Source organism: Ricinus communis, chromosome 4 (assembly GCF_019578655.1).
Source record: "Ricinus communis isolate WT05 ecotype wild-type chromosome 4, ASM1957865v1, whole genome shotgun sequence".
Lineage (NCBI taxonomy): Eukaryota > Viridiplantae > Streptophyta > Magnoliopsida > Malpighiales > Euphorbiaceae > Ricinus > Ricinus communis.
The window spans coordinates 26855166-26877261 of NC_063259.1; the positions used below are offsets into that span (position 1 = coordinate 26855166).

A 22096-nucleotide genomic window follows, 5' to 3' on the forward strand; every position below is an offset into this window, starting at 1 on the left:
AACAGTGTGGAAAGACTACATTATCCCTCGTAAACAAAAACAAAATTGAAACACTCAAAATCACAATTATTAACCCTAAAACCTCTCCTCACTTTTCTTCACGCATGGCCGTCAGCCTCGCCCATCTCCTCCTTTTCCTTTTCCTTTTCCTTTTCTTATTTGTCCGCCTCAATGACTCTAGGCGCGCATCCTAAAGCGCTTGATGCCCGTGGGTAATTATTAAACCTCCCTTTCTTGCGTCGCCTCGCAAATCTGTGTTTGTGTTTTGAGTGGATGAATGTATCCAGGAGAACAAGGTGATGAGTTTTGATTTTTTTAATTAAATAGGTCACAGGATCTTTCCTTTTCCTTGTTTTATTTTTCTTTTTCAAATGGAAAGGCCACAAGTTACTAGGTTATGAGGATTGCCGATTAAACATAACGGAAGCTGTTCTCACTGAAGAGAATATTGATGCTATATTAATCTCTTGATTTTTAGTAATATATAAATTATTTTCTATTTATTTACTAAGATTTCTTACATTTTAAAAATAAAAATAATATTAATTTTATTTTAATAATTAAAAGTTAAACTATATAAATTTTTAATCACTTCTTTTAAAAAATATTTAAATTTTATTATAATTTAATTATACTAAAAACTATAATAATTATGAAAATTAATAAAGAGATTTTATTATGATGAATAAATTATAAAAGAAATATGGATCACGTCAAAAATCAAGAATTAAATAGTATAAAATTTAGATTTAGTCAATAAATTTTTAATAAAGTTTTTATCGAAATAAATTTTTAGTATAAAATTATAAAATTAGAAATATAATTTTTTATATTATAAAATTCCTAATTAAAATAATACCAACAATGAAGATAAACAATTAGAGTTTCTAATGTTGAATTTTACAATTTCATACTGTGCCTTTCTCTTTTAAACTGCTTTAAGATTAATATACTTTTAACTATTTTCTTATTAAAAGATTTTTAATAAGTCTTTTATTACATATACAATAATTTAAATATTGATAGATTTATTAGCTTATTTATAAATTTTAAAAATTAAAGATCTAATTACCTTAAAAGAAAGAAAAAAAAACCTGAATTTTCAAGTTTTTAACATTTTTAGCTAATTCTTTCAGATTTTGCAAAAAAGATTCTAAAGTAATTTTTCTTTCAATTTTGCCCTAACACGGCGGAGCTACACTTCTCAGGCTAGCAGGTTGCACACGTGAAAAAGAAAAACAGAAAAATAATTTGAGGAGACAGTTTTCTTTTATATAATATTTTTGTTGACTCAATAACTCATCTAATTAAAGTTCTTTTTTGGTCTAAATTATTCCTCACACCGGTTACCATCGTACCTCCCGCTATTATCTTTTTTCTCATCACCGCCGTTCTCTCGGCACTCTTAATTACAGAAGAATCCCTATATTAATTTATCGATAAATTAATATTTATTATTTTAGAAAATAGTTAATATTTTATACATTATTTTTTATTAATTTCATATAAAATTAAAAAATTAAAAAATTTAGAAATAATTTTTGATATTCTAAATGTATGATAGACAATGGTGCATTGTATCAGAGCTAATTTTAGAAATAATGTGATTTAAAATATACTAGAATATAAAGTGTTTTAAGTACATAATAAAAATATGTACTTTAATTTCATCTATTAAAATATAAAAATTTATATATATCTTTTTTTCTATGCCTTTTCATTTGAAAGGTGTAAAAGAATCTACATTAATATATGAGATGCGAAAAGCATTGTGAGTACAAGAATGAGCATCTCTCTTCAAGTCAAAAAGATTTGCAACAATGAATTAAATAAAAGTTTGGTTTCTCTCTCGGCCAATGAACAATATCAAATACTCTCAAAAGGTCAGCAGAATATTTGTCAAAAGAGATAACAAATAACAATGTTAAAAGGCACAAATCAGCCAAATATTCTGAATTATAAAAGGTAGTGTGTGAATGGTTTCTCCAATATCAAAGAGAAAATGAACATATGACCGGAGAAATGATTCAAACTAAAGTAAAAGAATCTCTACAGAAAATATATGATGATGCAGATTCAGACTTTAACTTTTCAAGTGGTTGGCTAGAACGGTTCAAGACGAGACATGAGATTAAATCTTATAGAAAGTTCGGTGAAAGTAGTTCAGTTGTCATGGAGAATATTGAAAACACTTTATCTGAAATTCAAGCTAAATTGGATAAATTTCATTGGAAGGATATTTATATAATATGGATGAAACAATATTATTTTATTATTTGCAAGATCATTCACTAGCTACAAAGTAATTGGAATGACGGAAAAATGACAAGGAATGTAATACCCGAAATTTTTCTTTAATAAAGGATAATATTAATAATGATTAATAAATAAGTTTTTATTTAAATTAAATTAATTTTATTATTTATTTGGTTTAAATTGAAATAAATTAAGTGAAATTTTAATGCTAGATAAATAAAAGAGTTATTTTCTATATTCTATTAGTTGAATTTTTAAGAAATTAATTAAGTAAATTATTTGAGAAATATATTATATTTTTGGTTATTCAAAATTTTTTCCCAAATGAACATATTTAATTCAATTCTATATTTGAGAGTCATGAAAGAAATTGTAAAGGATATTTTTATAAAAGAATTATTAGAAAAAAAAGGATATTTTAGTTAGTTAATGGTGTTAATTTTTAATTGAAAAATATTTAGCAATTTACTTAATTAAATTAATTGTGTTAGAATTTAATTAGAAATTTATTTTGGAATAAGGATTAAAAGTATAATTTTATTAATATGGGGTTTTAATGAAAATTTGTATGTTTTATATTTTTGTAATTAAATATGTCAGCAAGGCTTTTTGATAAATTGAGATTCTTAGACAGTCAATCCTAGGAATCTAGACCTAGGATTAATGGTCAATTGTTTCATCGTTATTGATAAATTATTTTCCGTGATTAGATAATTCGTCTGTTCGGCTCGCTTCAATCGAGGCACCGGAGCAGAGCTAGGAGGTCGCCAAAGCTGTGAGTTAAAGTCATATATTGGTTATGCTCGTGTCATGCATAAATTTTTGAATAGTTGTTCTGATTATTTTATTGCAAGTTTAATTATTCATTTAATTATTATTCATATGTATTATGCTTTTTAATTACTATTCATGTATATTCTTCATTTATCATTGATTTTATCATTGCATGATGACACGGATGGGATGACAGTAGAACATATTAGTTTGATGAGTGTACCGGTGTAAATCCGAGAGTGATGGAAAAAAAGGTAAATGGGTAAATTTTAAAAGGAAAGTTTAGAACTTGCCCTGGTCGAGCATTGCTCTCTGGGCGCCGGCTTATTTGGAAACCTAAGTGACTAAACTGGAGGTAAGGTCCCTAGTCGAGCATCGCTCTCTGGGCGCCAATCTTATTAGAGTAAGAGAGCCGAAAGGCTAAGGCTGATAGTGATAAGTAAGTGACCAGACTGGAGGTAAGGTCCTTGATTGATCTTCGCTCTCTAGGCACCAGTTCTGTTGGAATGAGAAAGTTGAGATGTCAGTGTTGAGATTGATCGAGATGTTAGTGTTGGGATTAGGGTTCTACTGAAGTACTTTGTCCCGCTGTGTGTGAAAATTATTTTATTTAAGCATGGCATAACACGTATGTTTTTGCATGACTTAATGTTTATTTCAAATTAAATAGATGTATTATTGAAGTACATGCAACTGTATTTGGATATATGATTTTAATTCACTCTCGAGACTGACAGTCTCAATTTTACTGTTTTTCAGATCCGTGACTGGTAGTCTTCCTGTGACTCTTATCTAATAACCCGACTCCTTCATCATCGGGTGGTGTATTGATTTGGTATGTTAATTTGTAAATCTTAGATTCTCCGCAGTAGAAATAGTAGATGTATCAGTTGTAATTTTCTACAGTTTCGGATCTCGCCTAATTCTTCTGGCAGACCGAATTAATTATGTAAGATTTAACAGTTAAGATAAATTGTGGCATTAGTAAAATGAGATGAGATTTAATTGAGTTAGTGAGTGTCAGGCTTACTACGGGATTCGATGACCTTACGCCTACCCATTCCCTAGTGCCGGTCACGGGCTCATAGATGGGGTCGTGACAAGGAGAGACTTATTGTTGCTATTTGTTGTAATAGGGTGGTTTAGATAAAGTACCTTTGTGGATTATTGGTAAGTTTGCTAATTCTAGATGCTTTAAAAATGTAAATATTGGCAATCTTAATTGTCATTATCGAGCCAATAAGAAAGCATGGATGACTGAATTATTTTCTCAAGAATTTGTTCATTGGTTTGATAATAGAATGACCAGTAGAAAGGTGTTGTTTATCGTAGACAATTGCCTAGCCCATCCCAAGGTTATCGAAGGCTTAAGAAATATTGAATTATTCTTTTTGTCTCCAAATACAATATCGAATATTCGACCATGTGATGTTGAAATTATTTGAACACTTAAGGTTTATTATCGGCATCGTTTTTATTCTAGCATTTTGAAAGGCTATAAGATGAGAGCAATAAGTTCTGAAAAAATTAATGTGCTAGATGCTATCAATTTTATTAATGCTGCTTGGAATATTGATGTGAAGACAACAACTATTGCAAATTGTTTCAAGCAGTGCAGAATTCGATCCGAGAAAGGTATGCCTCTAAAACAAGAAACTGGTGATGTTGAAGGGATTCATGGACTTGAAGAAGTTACTTCTAATCTGCACTATAGAAATGCCATGAACATTGAACAGATTTTGAATTATCCCAATAAAAATGAAGTTTTAATGGAATCACCAATAGATGAAAAAATTATTGAAGTAGTAATGGGTATGCCAGCTAATGACGTTTAAGATCCAGTTGATAGTAATGTTTTACTACATATTTTTCCAAAAGAGGCTTTTCTTACGATGGAGACTTTGAAAAATTACTTACTTCAACATGAGAAAAATATACTAGATATGGTCTACGCTTTATGAAAAGTTAAACAATGAGCAGATTTTGAATTATCCTAATGAAAATAAAATTTTAATGGAATCACCAACAGATGAAAAAATTATTGAAGGAGTAATGGGTGTGCCAGCTAATGATGATTAAGATCTATATGATAGTAATGTTTTACCACATGTTTCTCCAAAAGAGACTTTTCTTACGGTGGAGATCCTGAAAAATTACTTGCTTTAATATGAGAAAAATATACCAGATATAGTCTACGCTTTGTAAAAAGTTAAAGATAAAATTAAATTTAATTCACTTGCAAAAAATAAACCATTGACTATAGATACATATTTTAGGAAATAATAAAAATTATCTAGAAAGTATTTTATTTTATGAATTTACACAATATATGTAATTTTCATATGTATTTAATGAATATTATTTTATATTTTTAATGGGCCTTAAGTATTTTTTTAAGAATTATTATCTTATAAATTTAATAATATTATTATTTTATTCCATTGACACAAGTTGGAACTAAAAAAATATTATTTAGTCGAAGCTATTAATTTATCGAATATTAATTTATCGAGATTCCACTGTACTCACAAGCAACATCGGTGAATACAATGCCACATCACATACATACCACCACTTCAATAATATTTGCTAAACATGAGGTCGTTATCTGGTACCAAAACAAAATCTCAACTCTGTAAAACTTATAATGTATAATCTTTAGGTTATTTTCATATAGGGAAGTAATTCAAAACTAGAACATTAGTTGTTCTTCCAAATAAAATAACAAAAAGAAAAGATGAAGAAAATGCAACTTATTTTAGTGTATAATTGATCTTCACCTATAATTCAAGATACAAATTAAGAAGATAATGTGCGAAAGGAGTACTTGAGAATTCTCAAACTATGCAGCAACACTAGGGTAGTTTGAGAATATTTACAGAGTTTGCGCTCTTAAAAAAGGTTTTTGGCCATCTATTGAAGTTGAAGGTAGAATACAAAAGAAATGGTGGAAGTGCAGGCGACGATAGTGCTGGGATGCGAATAAGGAAGAGATTGAAGATAATTAATTGGGTTTAGATTTAGTGAATAAAAAGAGTTGAGTGAAAAAGATGGGAGGTGTCGAGGGAAATTATTAATCGATGAAAAAGGAAATGAAAAAAAATAAAAATTGGTTGGCCATCCTGTGGTGCTCCAACAATGGTGGCGACAGTGGTGTTATAGGGTAAGAGTTAGACCCGCAATTTATTAAGACAATTTTATTGAAATCGATAAAAGGAGCACTACCGTATCAACCGATGGTGCTACTAGCACACCCGTGACAACAATAAAAAGACATTATTACATATCTCATCAAATTTTTATTCATCTGCTATCACCATCATCTTCGCCATCACTTTCTTTAAAAAAATGTTGCTCATTGCTTAAAAAACATGGCACTTCTCCGCCTCCACTAACTCCTATATTTGCAATGTACCAACGAGTCTCTGCTGCCGTGCTTTAAGAAGGAAGCAGAAGATGCATCTTATGGAGGAAGGAATTTTGCCAATAACCAAAAAACGGTGTCGTGCTTTCTCAAGTGTTTTATGACTCAGTAAAAACAGTTGACTCAACAATTTCTTTTTATTTTGATTTTCCACGCGTGCAACACAAGCGCTCATGAAGTATAGTGCCACTGCGAGAGTAAAAAGGAAAAAGATTGAACTTTGGCACTATTTTTCAAAAAAATAGTTAAAATTTAAAATTCAAATTTTTAAATAATTATACTAAAATTAAAATATAAAAAAACTTTTAAAGAACAAAAATTTCATAAAATCCATATGAATTTAAGTTAAATTTATAAATTTCACTCAATTTCTGAATCTATTTAAATTGAATATATTGATTTCATAAAATATCTTGTCTAAATTTGTTTAATTAAATTAACGGTTAAGATATGATTTAATTGAATATACAATGTTATACATTTAAATTTTTAAGATTTAATTAATAATTGGGCTGAAATTGTGCTCACATTTAATTCAGCCCAATGTCAAGTTTTGTAAATGGGCCTTTTTTGCAGATTGTACTTTTCCTTCTCTCTCTATATATTCTCTCTCAACCTATATATTTAATGCTTTGTGCCTTTTGAGAGAAGCCATTCATCCTCTTGAAATCAAAAGTCATTCATTGATTAGGTTTTATGCAGAAAGGTTTCTAAATTGCAAAATTCAGTGGAAAGAAAATAAGCAGAACCTAAGAAATTATTTATAAATGAAACAAATACTGGATTTGGTCTGCTTATCTCTCATTTTTGTCATGTAGGTTTAAAGATTTAGGTGTTTGATCAGATCTGTATCATTGTGGATTTTGGCAATTTACAGTTCTGGCACCTCTTCATACTTTTACCCAAAACAAGAACCTGCGTTTGGAGCCATAAGGTAAGGGTTTATATTCTCCTGCACTTTCTCATATCTAATTTTGGTCTTTAACTTGTTTCCTGTCTGTTTTTGCATGCATTTTTTAAATTACCGAAGATTGGTAGATTGCGGCTTCGTATTGAGCAGGGGGTTTCTTCATTAAAACCAGATGCTCAGTCGAAATTTCTTGAACTTTTTTAATTTCATGTTTTTCTATTTATTGTAAAATAAACTTATAATTATGATTTTTTTAAACGATTTTTACAATGCAGTGCTTACCCTTGTTGGGGAAACTTGAGTTTCTATGAACATAAAGAAAATCATTAATCTTGTGTTTGGATATAAGATTTGAACTATGAATTTGAATATGTAACAAATCTCTTGATTGGCAACCACATGGATTTGTATTAATGAGAATTTGAAAGCTAATATTGAGTATTTGAAACAACATAACTATAAGAAGCCTTGTATTTAAAATTTATTACTTCAAATTCAACATTTCAAACCAAATGCATGAATCTAAAGGCAATCATCCGTCTCAAATTTAGGTTAAGAAAAGTTGCAAATATAAAAATCTACTAAAATTTGACTTTTCAATGACTTAATGTTCAAGGGTTAATTACTTAAACACCCCTAATATACATTTTGCATGATATGTCTTCAAAAAAGTTATTATATATATCGTTCCTCAAATTTGTTAGCTACTCTTATCTTTTAAGACCTTGCTATAAAGTCCAAAAGATTATCATGCTTTACTCATGATATTTGAAATTTGACTACACTTGGATGTTAAATTTTATTGCATTTGTATTTTGGTTCAAAATAGTTTTGTCCTTCGAAGTTCTACATTTCTCATAAAAAATAGGCTAGGAATAAAAAGTTTGTATTTTTGGAGGTAATATGTATTAAAATGTGTACAAGGAAAAAAGTCGAGGTCGTTGTAAGTAATTAATCAGATTTTTAATTAGTTCAAAGGCTTGAATTCTAAAGTTTTTATTGACAGGACTTGCTTTATAATAAGCATTACCATTTCTATTTTCTTTCAACATTTTCAAAAGTTTTTTATACGATATAAGATTGCTTTTGGATTCATGGTTTTAATTTGAAATACTAAATTTTAATACAAGGATTTCAAATCACATATAGTTAGAGATTATCTTAGATCTCCACTATTTGGTCTTTCTATGAATTTGTTTTAAATCATCATTATTACAAATTCATTTGGTCAAAATTATACGTTACACCAAATTCATAGTCAAATTCTTGCTATATAGACACAACATTAAGGTATATTGTAAAAATATGCTATTTGAGAGTTGAGGAAATTATATTGCACCCTTGTCAATATTTAGGCAAGTTGGGTAAAATTTAGTTGGAGCAATACAATAAAACCTCTTTATAGTCACATTTGGGACCAAATAAAATCTATGACTATGAGGAGGTTATAACTTAATACAGTTTTGAGTAATAAATTTTTTTGGACTTAATACTTAATCTTGTTGTTAAGATGGTAGAAACTAGAGATGAGATACGTTAATATGTTGTCATATTATACAAATAAGATTGATGAGATAAAACAACACTATAGCAAGACAAAACATAGCATAACATATATTCTCTAAAGTTATATATATAAATATTACTATATAAAGGAATATTTTCTTAAGGCGGAGCTTAAAAAATTTATAATTTATCACGGCAGTGAGTTTATTCCTATTTATAACTGGCCTAAATTGGGACCGAAATTTTTTTATTCCTATGTAAAGGTTATTCTTATATAAAATATCACTGTAGAGAGATTTTACTATAGTATCTTCTATGCGCTTGTTCATCATATTTATCACTATTTTTTTTTTGTCTATTGTTTCTAAAATGAATCCTAAAGATGTTCTTGCACTTATATGTCGGCAATTGACTTAAAAAGGTGGAAATGAAGGCTATTAAAGCGGAATCGGATTTTTTTGGGGATGCGCTCCGACAGAAATGTCCCAAGAAAATTGAACTTGCAAATCATCATAAGTCCATGGACCAAACAAGAAGACAAGAATTTGAAGAAAATAGAAGCTCAAATGCATTGAGTACTGGTCAAAGTAGCTTGAGTGTGTTGGAGCAAGGACAATCCCCAGTGGATGACAATGTCATTTCTTCTACTTCAACCATATGTCCGGCGCCACTTTGTCGTCAATTTTGGAAAGCTGGGAATTATGAAGATGGTCTTGGTTCCAAGATCTCACTTCAAAGTATGCTTCAATATTTTTCTGTAGTACTATAAAAGGTCATTAACGGCGGAATCTCACTCCAATTCTAGAGTACTTTTAGGCGAAACCAAACAATCCCTTAAACTCATTAAAGGATTAAAAATGGTGAACCAAAAATTTGGAAACAGTAATTTTGAAGATAATGTTTCTCATAGCTATTTAAAAGAACATGCCATATTAAACTTTAGATGAGTATTGCAATATTTAATAAAATGAGTATGACTAAAAGTCATTCCAATAAAAATTTTAAGAAAACCCAGTAACTTACCATGTAAAGTAGAAATTTTAAGTGTTTTTACTTCCTATTGAAGTGATTTTTGATTTAGTTGAAACTTGTAAGTTAGGATGATATTGCGTTATTAGACCATTTTAATTGTAAAAAGTGCTTAGAATTTTAATTTTAAGTGTTGAATTAGGTTATCAAGCACCCCTTATATTAGCATGTTCACTTTGGGTTATTAAATCCCTTCTAAATTAACATGTTCAGTAGTGGGTTGGGCTTTTTTGAGCCTTAGCATATTTACACCTAGCTCGAATTATTAACCTTAATTGTTTGACCAAACTCAACCCAAAGGAACACAAGGAATGGCTAGAAGATATCTTTTGGTTACACCCCTTTATACTTGGGCATTTTTTTCTTGGCATTTTTAGGTTTATGGTTTGTACTATTTTGCACCTTGATACCCATTAGCTAATATTGTTAGTATTTTTATTAGCTAAATTTTATAGTGTGCTTAGCATCAAATTAACTATAATGAACTCCTAAATTTTATAAAACCTTATTTAATATAAATATTTTCTTAAAAGTAGATGAGCAAAAGTTGATTAATTTTTTTGAGTTCATAATGGCTAGTTGGATGCTATATCACTTAAGAGATTATGTTATTATTGATAATTAATATATTATCCTATAAACCGGCAAGTCAAACAATTTAAATGAATCGAGCTTCATTTGGTACAAATTTTACTCCTTTTTAGTAGAATTTTTCAAATTTTCACTTGCTTTACTATCGTTTATGCAAATGAATACCAAGCTAACTCTGCTATTTCATAAGTGATTGGGCTTGTCTGCAATCTTGAACATCTGACAATGGGCTTTAATAAATTGATGGACTACTAAATGACCTATACACTATGCATGGATAGAGGGTAATATGAGGGGAAGGGAAGTAAATGGATGAAGAATTAGTTTTAATCATGTTTGGCAAATAAAATCTTTTAGAAAGGGGAGGGAATTGAAGGGGAATGATTTCCCTTTGTAGAAGTTGAAGTTGATTACACTCTAATTTAGGATGTAAAAAGTTTCAACTAATGAAAAGAAATTAAATATAATTAATTATTCTTATTATCTATATAATTGTAATAAAAAACTCAAAATTGATTAATTCCTCTCCCCTTTCTTTAATGAAAATTTTTATGTAACCAAATTGAATAGAATAAATATTTTCTCTTCCCTTCAACTCCTTTCCCTTCCCTTTAAAATACCTTTCCTTCCCCTTTCCTCTTCATTGTCATGCATAGTATTAATAGTGTGTTCTAAAGTTTAAATGTCCTTTGCTTTGCTTTTGAGTTGTATAATGAAGCTTCTAGATAGCATTTTAAGATTTGTATATTTTCATCAATGCTTGGTCAATTGTTCTTTGACATTTTTTACTTTAAGTTCTCAAAAATTCTCTTAATTTTTGGGTACAGATGGAAAAAACTATCTTCATGTCCATCCTATGTTTCTCCACTCAAATGCCACTTCACATAAATGGGCCTTTGGTGGTATGTAGAAACAATGTAGTTTCTTTTTATTCCATTTCTTGTACTTTGTGATAAATATAATATGTTATAAATTTACTCGTCAATGTCTTATTCCGCCTATTTTTGCAGCCATAGCAGAATTGCTTGATAATGCAGTTGATGAGGTAAATCATTAACTTTAAGTTATCTATTTTGGTTTTCTCTTTTTGCATATGGGAATAACAAATATTACAAATGCAAGAGGATATCTCTTATTGCATAATGTTTGTCAATAATGTAGCTATTACTAGTCAAACCCTTATTTGGGTTATTGAAATGGAGCTATAGAGGAGCACTACAGTAACTTAAGGGTTTCTAATTAAGTTGAACCTAAACCGAGTCTATGTGTGTTGCAATATTTTATTTAGATGGTTTAAATGTCTTATTGAGCAAACATCAATATCACGACTGGTATATAAATAAATTGTAATAGTGGGATTTTTGAAAAATAAAGTGTACAAGTAGTCATAAGCATTTGGACTTCTAAATTCTAATTCCTAACTAAATTAGAGGGTGATTCTTATTGCTGTACAATTTGACAGGTTTTGATATGTTTGACGGTTAAAAACATACTCAAATTCTCCATGTGACTAAGTTGAGAATGGAAGAAATGCATATATTATTCATGCTTGGCAGTTAATTTATTAAATCACTTATTTATCAACAGTGATCTAATGTTATAATTAATTTGCTTATGAACATTGTACATTTATTCCAATAAAACCTTAATAGTAACTAAGATTCACAATACTTGACGTCTAGTAAAATTATGTATGTACTTAGTTATCAACATATATCCAATGCACTTCTTATGTTTTTGCTTATGAATATTTAATGAAATACAACCATATGACATATAAGATGTAAAAAATAAGCATTCAAATAAAACCCTACAATATAAGCTACATTTGGCCAATATTGTCAAAACATTTGTGTTTTTGGATAAAGTTGCCAAAATTAAAAGGATTGATATAATGATCAAAATGATTTAAGGTTTGGATTTCTTATACCAATAGGGCTTACTTCTGATATCGATTCGATTTTGAATGGGACGGGGTTCAAGCATGTTGAATTTCATTTTTGGTTTTGGGTAGGCCCTTTCATCTCTAATGGAGATATCCATTGATTTGTGCGACTCTGGGAAGCCTCAGAACCCAAGCAACTCTGGACGAACTAGCCATGCATATTCAAAGTAATATCCTGGATGAATAATATCATAGATGAAACTGCAGTTATTGTAAACTAAAAATTAGATGGGGTGCGTTGGGTGTTAAAAGTTTTCAGTAAAGAATTTTCATGTGTTAATATTAGCTAAAGCTGTTACTTTATTTTTTTCCCTTCTTGTTTATGTATCTTTGTTTTTTGCTTCATTTGGTGGTTTCGGTTGGGTATTCAATGGAATAAAAAATCCTTTGTCATATTTATTATTCACCTATCAACTGGGTCTAGGTTTTTTCTATTTTGTGTTTTTTTTTTTCGCAAGCAAGCATATTAATTGATTGTTGAATAAGTTCTCATTTCTTTAAATGGCCTTTACTATATGTCCATTGGTTAGTAGCTTGAGTGTATTATGATGTTTTTGCCATTTCATTGGGATTATCATCTGGTTATATTTTGCATTTTACTTTCCATTTCCTTGTTCTTTTATGAAATAGATCCAAAATGGAGCCACTTTTGTCATTGTAGATAAAACCTCAAATCCAAGGGATGGAAGTCCAGCATTGTTAATTCAAGGTAATTGAGTAGTTGACTTTGTAGATCATCTGGATAAAAGGACCGCCTAACACTTGTCCAAACTTGGTCCTCTGCAACCAGATGATGGCGGTGGAATGGACCTTGAAGCAATGCGGCGGTGTATGAGTTTTGGATTTTCAGATAAAAAATCCAAATCAGCGATTGGACAATGTATGATCTTTTTCATGCATTATACAAATGTATTATTTTCTTTGTTCTATATTTCACTGAATGAACACTGATATTTCAGATGGTAATGGCTTTAAGACGAGCACTATGAGACTTGGAGCAGATGTTATTGTTTTCAGTCGTCACTTGCATGATAGGTTTGAATGCAATGCTGAAATCTAAATTTGATTTGTGCATTTGGATTTAATTTTTATCTTTTTTGTGATTCATATATTCTAGTTGTATATCATATATTCTATTTCATCATATTATTTTTATCAAGCATTACACAAACTTAAATGATAGAGAGACATCAAAGTAACTTGTTTTTATCTTCTTGATTACTTTGAACATTATTTAAAACTATGTAGGAGAATTTGGATGGAAAAGAATGGGGTGTTCTCTAAAAGTAATTTTTTTAAAAAAAAAAAAAAGAAAATCGATTGTAAAAAATGCTGTCAAACTTTGGGAACATTAGGGTTTGATAAAGGTTGGGACTTTTGTATGGGAAGACTCTAGTAAGGTATTATTTTGTCATGTGTTTATTAGTTTCATTGTGGTGTTGTGGAGTGATTGGATAGAGGTCATCCACATTTTTTAAGGGCCAAGTTCTGTCTCTTAATCTTGTGTAAATTATTAATATCCGCTCAGGTCTGGAAATATTTACACTTCTCTCCATTCTATTTCAAACTTAGTATGGATTTGATCCTAAGGTCTGTGCATATGAATTCAGGAAAGTCAGCAATCACATGCCACTCATAATACAAATGCAACTCTGCGCTTAGATCAAATTTTTAGTCCCTCTCTTTATCTATCTTGTATATATGTTGTTTCATAAATTCCCATTTTAGCTGTCACCTTATTGTTTTATTTAATAAGCAGGGTGTTGACCCAAAGCATAGGACTGCTCTCTTATACTTTTTTGACAAGAACAGGCTATGACCGGATAGTAGTACCAATGGTGAGTTTTATTGCTTAAGCTGTCAGTCAATATGCTTTCAGATTATTGCCATCTGTATTTTTTGAGAATGTTTGGAGAAAATTGTAAATGGCAACTATCTAAATGTCGTCTTATCTCCATACATGGGAATGTGTATGAATGTGCTTGTACATGCAAGCACTTTCTAATGGAGGCTGCTGCCTGTTAAATGGACGGGTAAATGATTTAATTTAGACTGCGTTATGGCAGTGCCATATTACTTTCGTCTAAATGGATGAAAAGGTCCTAAAGAATGAATAAGTAAAGGCACATTTGTCATAGGATCCTGGGTTTGGCCGCTGAGCAACCTCGTGAAACATTTTTGCTTCTAAAATTTTTGACATTTTGGTTTCAGGATTTGTAAGCTGCTTCTAGTGTGTTGTAGTTTTGTTCTAGGTTTTGTGCTTCTAGAGTCAGCTTATTAAGAATTTGTTCTTTTTGCAGGTTGATTATGAGATTAACTCATCAACTGGCAGTTTGGAAATTTCACATTGCTGTGGCAAAGCGAATTTTATGTCCAATCTTTCTTTGCTGTTACAGTGGTCTCCATATTCAACAGAGGCAGAGCTTCTGAAGCAAGTAATTTACTTTCCTTTTTTTTTTTTTTTCATTTCCTTTCCATTGCCATCATTTGTTACTATACAGGTTTTGCTGCCCTCAGATTTTCATTTTATTGACGTATACATATTCTTATCATCTAGGTTAGTTCATCACAGAGTTAAATTCTCTATGCCAGTTTGAATGTGGCTCCTATTTCCCTTAGCTCTAGTTCTGTTTAAGCATGCACATGTACACAGAAGTACATGCATCTGCTTAGATGCGTGCTATGTCATGAGAAAAATCCAGGATCTGTTAAAATCATTAGAATTAGATTATACATTATATGTTAATAAGAATATGAGTTGCTTTAAGAGCTGAAAAATGTTGAACTTCTGTCAGATGATATCTTGCACTTAAACAATGATTGCACTTTCATCTCAAAGAATAGATTGTGCTGTGACTTGAGAAACATGAATAGTCTGCCAATGTCAAGTATTCAATTGTGCAACAGGATTGAATTATAAACCTCATTTTTGTTGACACCCACCCATTGAATCATATTCCCCTCTTAAAGTCACAAAAGTGTACTCTTAGTAACATCTCCATTTAGAGGCTCTTTCTGATGGTACAGGAAGGTATTGGAATTTGAATTTTAAAGGTGGGGTGTGGGTTACAGCACCAAGAACCATGCCCAGTAAGTAGATATTGCCGCCTGAAAGCAACACAACTAAGTAATTCACCCCAATCCCTCTGATTCCATTAAGAAATCTAAATGATAATATCCGCCATTACGCTTGTTGCAGCTTCCATTGTTTTGCCTTTTACCACATAAATGTCTAAGGTAGTTTCCTAAAGCTTGAGGCATTTAATTTTAGAACAGGGCTTATAGGAAGAGCAAGGAAACCCCCCACTTCAAGTTTCATAAACTGATATTTAACTTGATTCCCCAGCTTCTCCATAGGAACCTCGTTTTGAATGCGTTGTCATGTCAATGCCACTAAACATGGAATAGAGAAAATATAAATGAAAAAAGTAGGCCAAACTAGATAAAGAAGCTTTCTGGTTGTTGTTATTCAAGTGAGATAATCCATATACTGAGGAAATTTCATGTACTGTATCTTTAGAGTTGCAAGTTTAAGATAGTCATCTACCCTGAATAAATTCTTGAGAAGTATAAATTTTAGAAAGTCATCCTCCCTGAATTTGTGAAAGATTAAAGGTGCATTGGGGAGAACACATGTTTTTGCAGGGGACCATCATGTCAGAGCTACGTATTGCTGGTATGCAACCGATAGACCTTATGGTTAAAGGTATCTTTGGTGCCTTGTATTCGTATTTGATGCACTGGTGAGATGGACAAATATTCACGATTCGTTGGAGCATTTGTTGATAAACCAAATTTAATAGATTGTTTTTGCTCTGTTGGTTCCCTAATGTTTTCCTCTACAAGCTTCTCTGAAATTTGTATACTATCTGGCTGCAGTTTGATGACATTGGATCACATGGCACAAAAGTTATAATATATAATTTATGGTTCAATGATGATGGGGTTGTGGAGTTAGACTTTGATACAGATCCTCAGGTTGACATTTTTCTTGTCTCTTTGCTATGTTATTTTCTTTCCCCTCTTTCTTACTGCCTTACTCTCAGTCAATGGTATAAATGAGTTTGGTTGCAGGATATTCGTATTGGTGGGGACATAAAAAAAGTGGATACAATTCCTGCTTGGAGGAAGATTAATGAAGAGCACATTGCCAATCGGTTACATTATTCCCTCCGAGTAAGTTTATGAAAGGATTCATTATGCATTGACATTTTTCCTTGTGTACGTGCACTCCTATACCTGTCTATGCACATGCAAGTATATATGATTTGATGCTTTCTCTTTTTTTAATGCTTTGCAGGTGTATTTATCCATCTTGTATTTGCGGATGCCTGAAACATTCAGGATAATATTGCGGGGAAGAGTTGTTGAGCATCATAATCTTGCCAACGATCTGAAATTTCAAGAATTCATTCTGTATAAACCTCAAAGCGGTGGAGTTGTGGAGGTTGTAATTTGTTGCCAAACTTGGTTTCATCCACCAAATTATGGAAAATATATATCATCAGAATATATAAATCATGATTTCTAAATCAGCAACTTTTGTTGCATTATTTCTTTTTACTGTACCAAAAAAGGGAAAAACATAAGAGTTAAACTAATAACAGGTGTTAAGTGGACAAGCTTATATGTCTATATGCAAGTGTTCGTTAGGGTTTTTGAGTGAGATGAATCATTTTGGTGGGTAATTTGTCCTGTTGCCTTTGAAGTGAGGATGGAGATACAAGACTCTATATATTTGCAGGGGACATAAGATTTTGTCGTGTTGTTAATGATCTTTTATATATGCCACAAGCTATTGTTGAGTTTTCTTATGTGAATTAGATGATTATATTATAGGAAGAGACACGATTCACTTCTTTGGTGGTTTAACTATGCAGGGTCAAGTCATAACTACAATAGGATTTCTTAAAGAAGCTCCACATGTCAATGTTCATGGTTTCAATGTCTACCACAAGAATCGGCTAATATTGGTCAGTATCCTTTTGAAAAGGTCTACTTTTTCTCAAGTATTTGTGGCAAACTTCTTAAACACGACTCGTTCTCTTGCATTGCAGCCATTTTGGGCAGTTGTGAGCAGCTTTGGATACAACAGTAAGGGTAGAGGGGTGGTTGGTGAGAAAGCACCTGAAGCACTCTTTGATATCCATCTTTTTAATTTTTCTGATTTTGACACAGATTTGTTGAAAATTTTGCTGAAACATGGTATATATACTTAGGCATTCTGGAAGCAAACTTTATTGAACCTACACATGATAAACAAGATTTTGAGAGGACGTCCCTTTTTCAGAAGCTTGAAGGTCGCTTAAAGGAGATGACATTTGAGTACTGGTAAAATATCGCGCATGAGAAGTTGTCTTCTGTTAATTTTTTTAGTTCTTCCATGGTAAATATTGACATGTGTAATCGAAAACCATTTAGGGGAGTTGTGCATCTTGATGTGCTAACAAAAAGAATAATTGTTTCAAGTTTTGTGATTGCTTGGATTTTGTTCAGTTTTCTTATGTTATTTTATTTGTTATGTTATGGAATTTACCTTTTACTGTTCATCACATAGTCAGAATAATAATGTTACTGTATGGTGGCAATTGCTTCTAATGAGAAACATGTTGTTTGTGGTAGGGCTTAAATGTCTGATAGCTATCTGATGCAAATTTTTGAATTGTGGCAGGGATTATCATTGTGGGCTAATTGGGTATCAGGTCATAAAAAAACCTCCAGCACAAGAGCACAAACAGGACTCATCTCTTGGCTTAGCACATGGTAAAACAAAGCCTGTCAAATTGAGTCAAAGCTCCCCTGTTGGTAGCAATGTAAAAGTGTCATCTGCTGCAGGTAGAGCTTAATCTGACTTTAATAAAGGTCCCCTCTTACCATTTTAGACCTTACTGAACTATTCTGAAAGGTACCCTTCTATTGGGACAGGATTACATACAAAAAGGAAACAACATGATGATTTAGTGGATCTTGAGAAAGTGAAAAGGCAGGCAAGGACTGGGTTCAGTGCCACTCTTTCAGGCCTGAGTTTGGGGGAACAGGTTTGTGTAAGCAACATGGATCTGAAGAATAATTGATAATGAATGGATTCCACACAAAATTTCACAATGGCATAAAAGCTTTGACTTGTAAAATTAATTTGGTATTGTCCATTATAATTATTTTGATCTCATTTGTCCGAGTAGGTGTGTTCCTTAACAATGATTTTGATGCCATTTGTCCAAAGTAAGAAAAAATGCAGTTCTGACCAGGAACATTTAGCACATTCCCATGTAGAAATGTGGATTACCTGCAGAAAAGTTCAAAAAAAAGTAACTACATTTAGCACATTCCCATGTAGAAATGTGGATTACCTGCCAAAAAGTTCCAAAAAAAGTAACTTGTATTAATGCATGCCTGTGCACATTCACACATAAATGTAACTTCTTTTCTTGCTTGTGTGTGCAATTGGAAAACCATTTAATCATTCTTTGTCTTTGTTTCACCTCTGCTTATTTTCTATTTAGCCCACTTCTGCATGCTATTTCTTAGACAAACTGATGAGGTCTTGCAGTTCATATACTTCAATTTATTAAATTTTCTAGTTCGTGTTTTTCCGTGTTGTCTGCCAAGAATCTATTGCTAATTTATCATGTATTTCCTTATCCTTTTTGGGATAGCCTGTGGATGGTGCAAACCTGTTGAAATATCAGAACCAGGAGGCTTTAAACTTGATGCAGGAAAACAAAAAACTCCAAGCGCAGTAAGTATATTAGAAATTTGTTTTATACATGAGCATCTCCTTTGTTTCATTACACTGAATTAATTTTGGCTACACTTTATTTGGAAAAAGTGAGATTAAGGTAAGGTAAAACTTTCCTAAAATAAATTAAGGTATGGTTTAGGAAGATAGGAGTCTCTAAATTTGCTGTCTTGGGGAGAGGCTAAATGATGGTTTAATATCTAAAATGGCAAAAATTATTATGCAGGAGTACGTGCCTACCCAATCATTTATTTGGTGGGTTTAAAATTGGATGGTTTTGGAAGGTTTTAGAAATACCTTGCAAAATGGTACCTTTTAATTATTACTTTCTTCCCAAGCTAGGATATATGACTTACCAAAACCTTATAAAACCAGACATGGTATGTAGCATGGGTGACAAATTGTTGGCAGAATATATGCTTAGACACCTGAACTTTGATTATCGAGTCACCTTAATACTTTAATTTTTAGTTTAACCTAATAAGCACTTCAATTTTATTTTAAAAATCTCTTGAACACTTTTAATTTTCATTTTAACCTAATAAACACCTGAACTTTGTTAAATAATAACATTAAACACCTAAGTATATTACACGTGGACATGTTAAATGAAGCCACATTTCAAAAGGTGTTTAAATATCACAAAAGATACAAGTTTTGGTGTCTATTAGGTTAAATTGAAAGTTAAGGTGTTAAATTGATCAAACGGCCAAAGTTCATGTGTTCAAATATGTATTTGGCCAAAATTGTTACTAATGAGGGTTGGGCATAGCACATGGATCTGGTTCTCTTGCTGAAATGGCTGGACCGGGATTTGGAGTCCCCAGATTGATGTTGTATTTGATATTTTGAGGGATTTTGTCCTTCAGGTTGGATGAGCTTCAGCTAAACACTTGTATTACTTCAATGTATATAATTAGAATAGAAAAGCAGTGGCTGGACTGACAATAAGCACTTAAACTATTAATTTTGAGGGGCTTGTATCATGTTACAGATTGTATGTAATTTCTATTTACATTTCTATCTTATTTTTCAGATGCCTGGAATATGAGAAGACAGAAAAAGAACTTGATTTGAAGGTATATGGCACTAGCCATCATCAGGGAAGTTACAAATATGATCTTTCATTTTCAAAATGCTTGAATGTACTGTTTCCATCAGTACAGATTTTTTAATAGTTAAAAAGAGAAGCATTCGGATTGAAAATTCATGCAAGTCCATTTCTTTTGGTTTCGAAGAGGTTGCATTTAAATTGAACATCAAGCATTTCATGACAAGTTTGCGATATTGGAGTCTTGTGAACATAGCTGAATTGTGGCCGCCTTTATTATTCTTGTAGGTAGCACAACTTAAAACTGAGATAGCAGAAGTCCAATGTGAGTACGACAGGCTTATGGCTGAACTTACATTACTGGATTCGATCAAGGAGGAAAAGGCTGTAAATATGTAGATTCAGTCTGTAGCATTGCTCAATTCTTTTATTCATAGAACGGTTCCTTTCGGATGTAGCCTGGAAGAGATACACTGTATCCTAAAGCTTATTACCCCTCAAGTGGGGGTTGCACTGACAGGTCAACTTGTAATCTGCAAGCTCTGGGGAAAGAAAAACAAGATCGACTGTAATCATTCGGTTAGGTTACTTTTGATTGATGGTAGGATCAGAATTATTTATTTTCTCAAACGTTTGTAAGTTGTAGGTTAGGCATAGGAAGTAGAACTGATCCAGTGTATCCTTTGGAGTTCATGTAAATGTAATCTCAAAACTCCCCTTCCTTTTCTAACGAGTCCGTAGGCAATGGTAAGATTCCCTGTAGTGTTGTCTTGAGGTTCTTCATGCAAACTTGGCTTGTGTTGAGGTCAGTATTATTTGTGGAAGCAACTTCTTGGTTTTGCTCAACACTACCGACCCTTCTGCTGGGTCGCTTTGTATTATACTGTCCAGGAAAATTTGTATAGTGCTGGAATGATTGGAATTGAAAATATGATTCAACTTTTTTTTATCATTTTTGGGTGGATGAGGAATTCAAAATTATTATTTTATTTTTATATTTGAACATTTAAATTTGTTTTAGTAGAATATCACAAAATTGTATCTTTAGTTATCTCTAAAATGTAATACAGCTTTAGTTTTTGGTTAATAGGGTTCAAATTTGTTGGTGTATGTACACACATGCCCTCTAATATATATTATATATATATTTGATATAATTGAAAGTAAATATTGAAACTAAGAACACTTGTATTTTCTTAGTTTTCAATTTATTCTAAACATATAGTTTTCTAACGAGTACCTCATGGGCTTGTTGCTTAATTAAGGTTTATATTTTGAACGTTAGAGGAAAGATAAAATGCTGGGAACCCTTTGTAATTTGGTCTGAATAAAGTTCAATTCATAACGCTGTTTACATTAGTAAATTAATTTCCTTGAAGGAGGTTGCTGTCATTCATTTTCACGTTACATTATAATGCAATGCGAGCTAGACGGTCTACTTGGATACATATGATATAACTTGTTTTATTAACCTAGTAAAAGGTGAAGCTAACTGCTCTAAGAATGGAGCGTTTAAGATTAAATTTCACCAAGTTTTTTTCCTTTTGAAATGGTAATAAAAGGAAACTATAGTCGAGTGTCTCACAGAGGCTGTAATGGTTGTTGTACTGTCAGCCATGTTAGCTGCAATTCCAACAATCACCACTTGCAACTTGCATTATATTATTATTGCAATGTTTAAATTACTCCACCTTTACACAACTTGCATGCAATTTATACTTCTTTAATGTTCGGGCAGAAACTCAAGCCTTGCCCGAATAGTTGCCTTCTAGATGATAAACCAGCCCTCTGCCCCCAAACCCTAGCACCAAAGGATTACCACAGAAGATCTTAAGATCCTTCGATTATAAAACCCTACCAAAACTGCCTCT

At 31.6% G+C, this 22096-nt stretch overlaps 1 protein-coding gene and 1 pseudogene across 4 annotated transcripts; both read left to right on the top strand.

Annotated features, from left to right (window-relative positions):
• The first annotated feature begins 1962 nt into the window (after positions 1-1962).
• LOC107261712 lies at positions 1963-4865 on the top strand (annotated as a pseudogene).
• Positions 4866-7049: 2184 nt separating this feature from the next.
• Positions 7050-21177, top strand: LOC8288977 (protein MICRORCHIDIA 6). 4 transcript variants are annotated; one of them, XM_015724703.3, is made up of 21 exons: positions 7050-7160; positions 7273-7388; positions 9292-9607; positions 11318-11392; positions 11501-11535; positions 13066-13144; positions 13226-13315; positions 13395-13470; positions 14195-14273; positions 14736-14870; positions 16315-16413; positions 16510-16611; positions 16736-16882; positions 17316-17408; positions 17493-17550; positions 17655-17766; positions 18107-18270; positions 18361-18473; positions 19092-19174; positions 20211-20253; positions 20514-21177. In XM_015724703.3, the coding sequence occupies exons 3-21, from the start codon at positions 9298-9300 to the stop codon at positions 20622-20624; spliced, it is 2004 nt and encodes a 667-aa protein (XP_015580189.1). In that variant the 5' UTR covers positions 7050-7160; positions 7273-7388; positions 9292-9297; the 3' UTR covers positions 20625-21177. The 4 variants fall into 4 exon arrangements, with proteins under 4 accessions (XP_015580189.1, XP_025013966.1, XP_015580194.1 ...); XM_048372655.1 differs by having other exon boundaries at positions 7127-7145; XM_025158198.2 differs by having other exon boundaries at positions 7093-7388; positions 9253-9607.
• Positions 21178-22096: the final 919 nt, after the last annotated feature.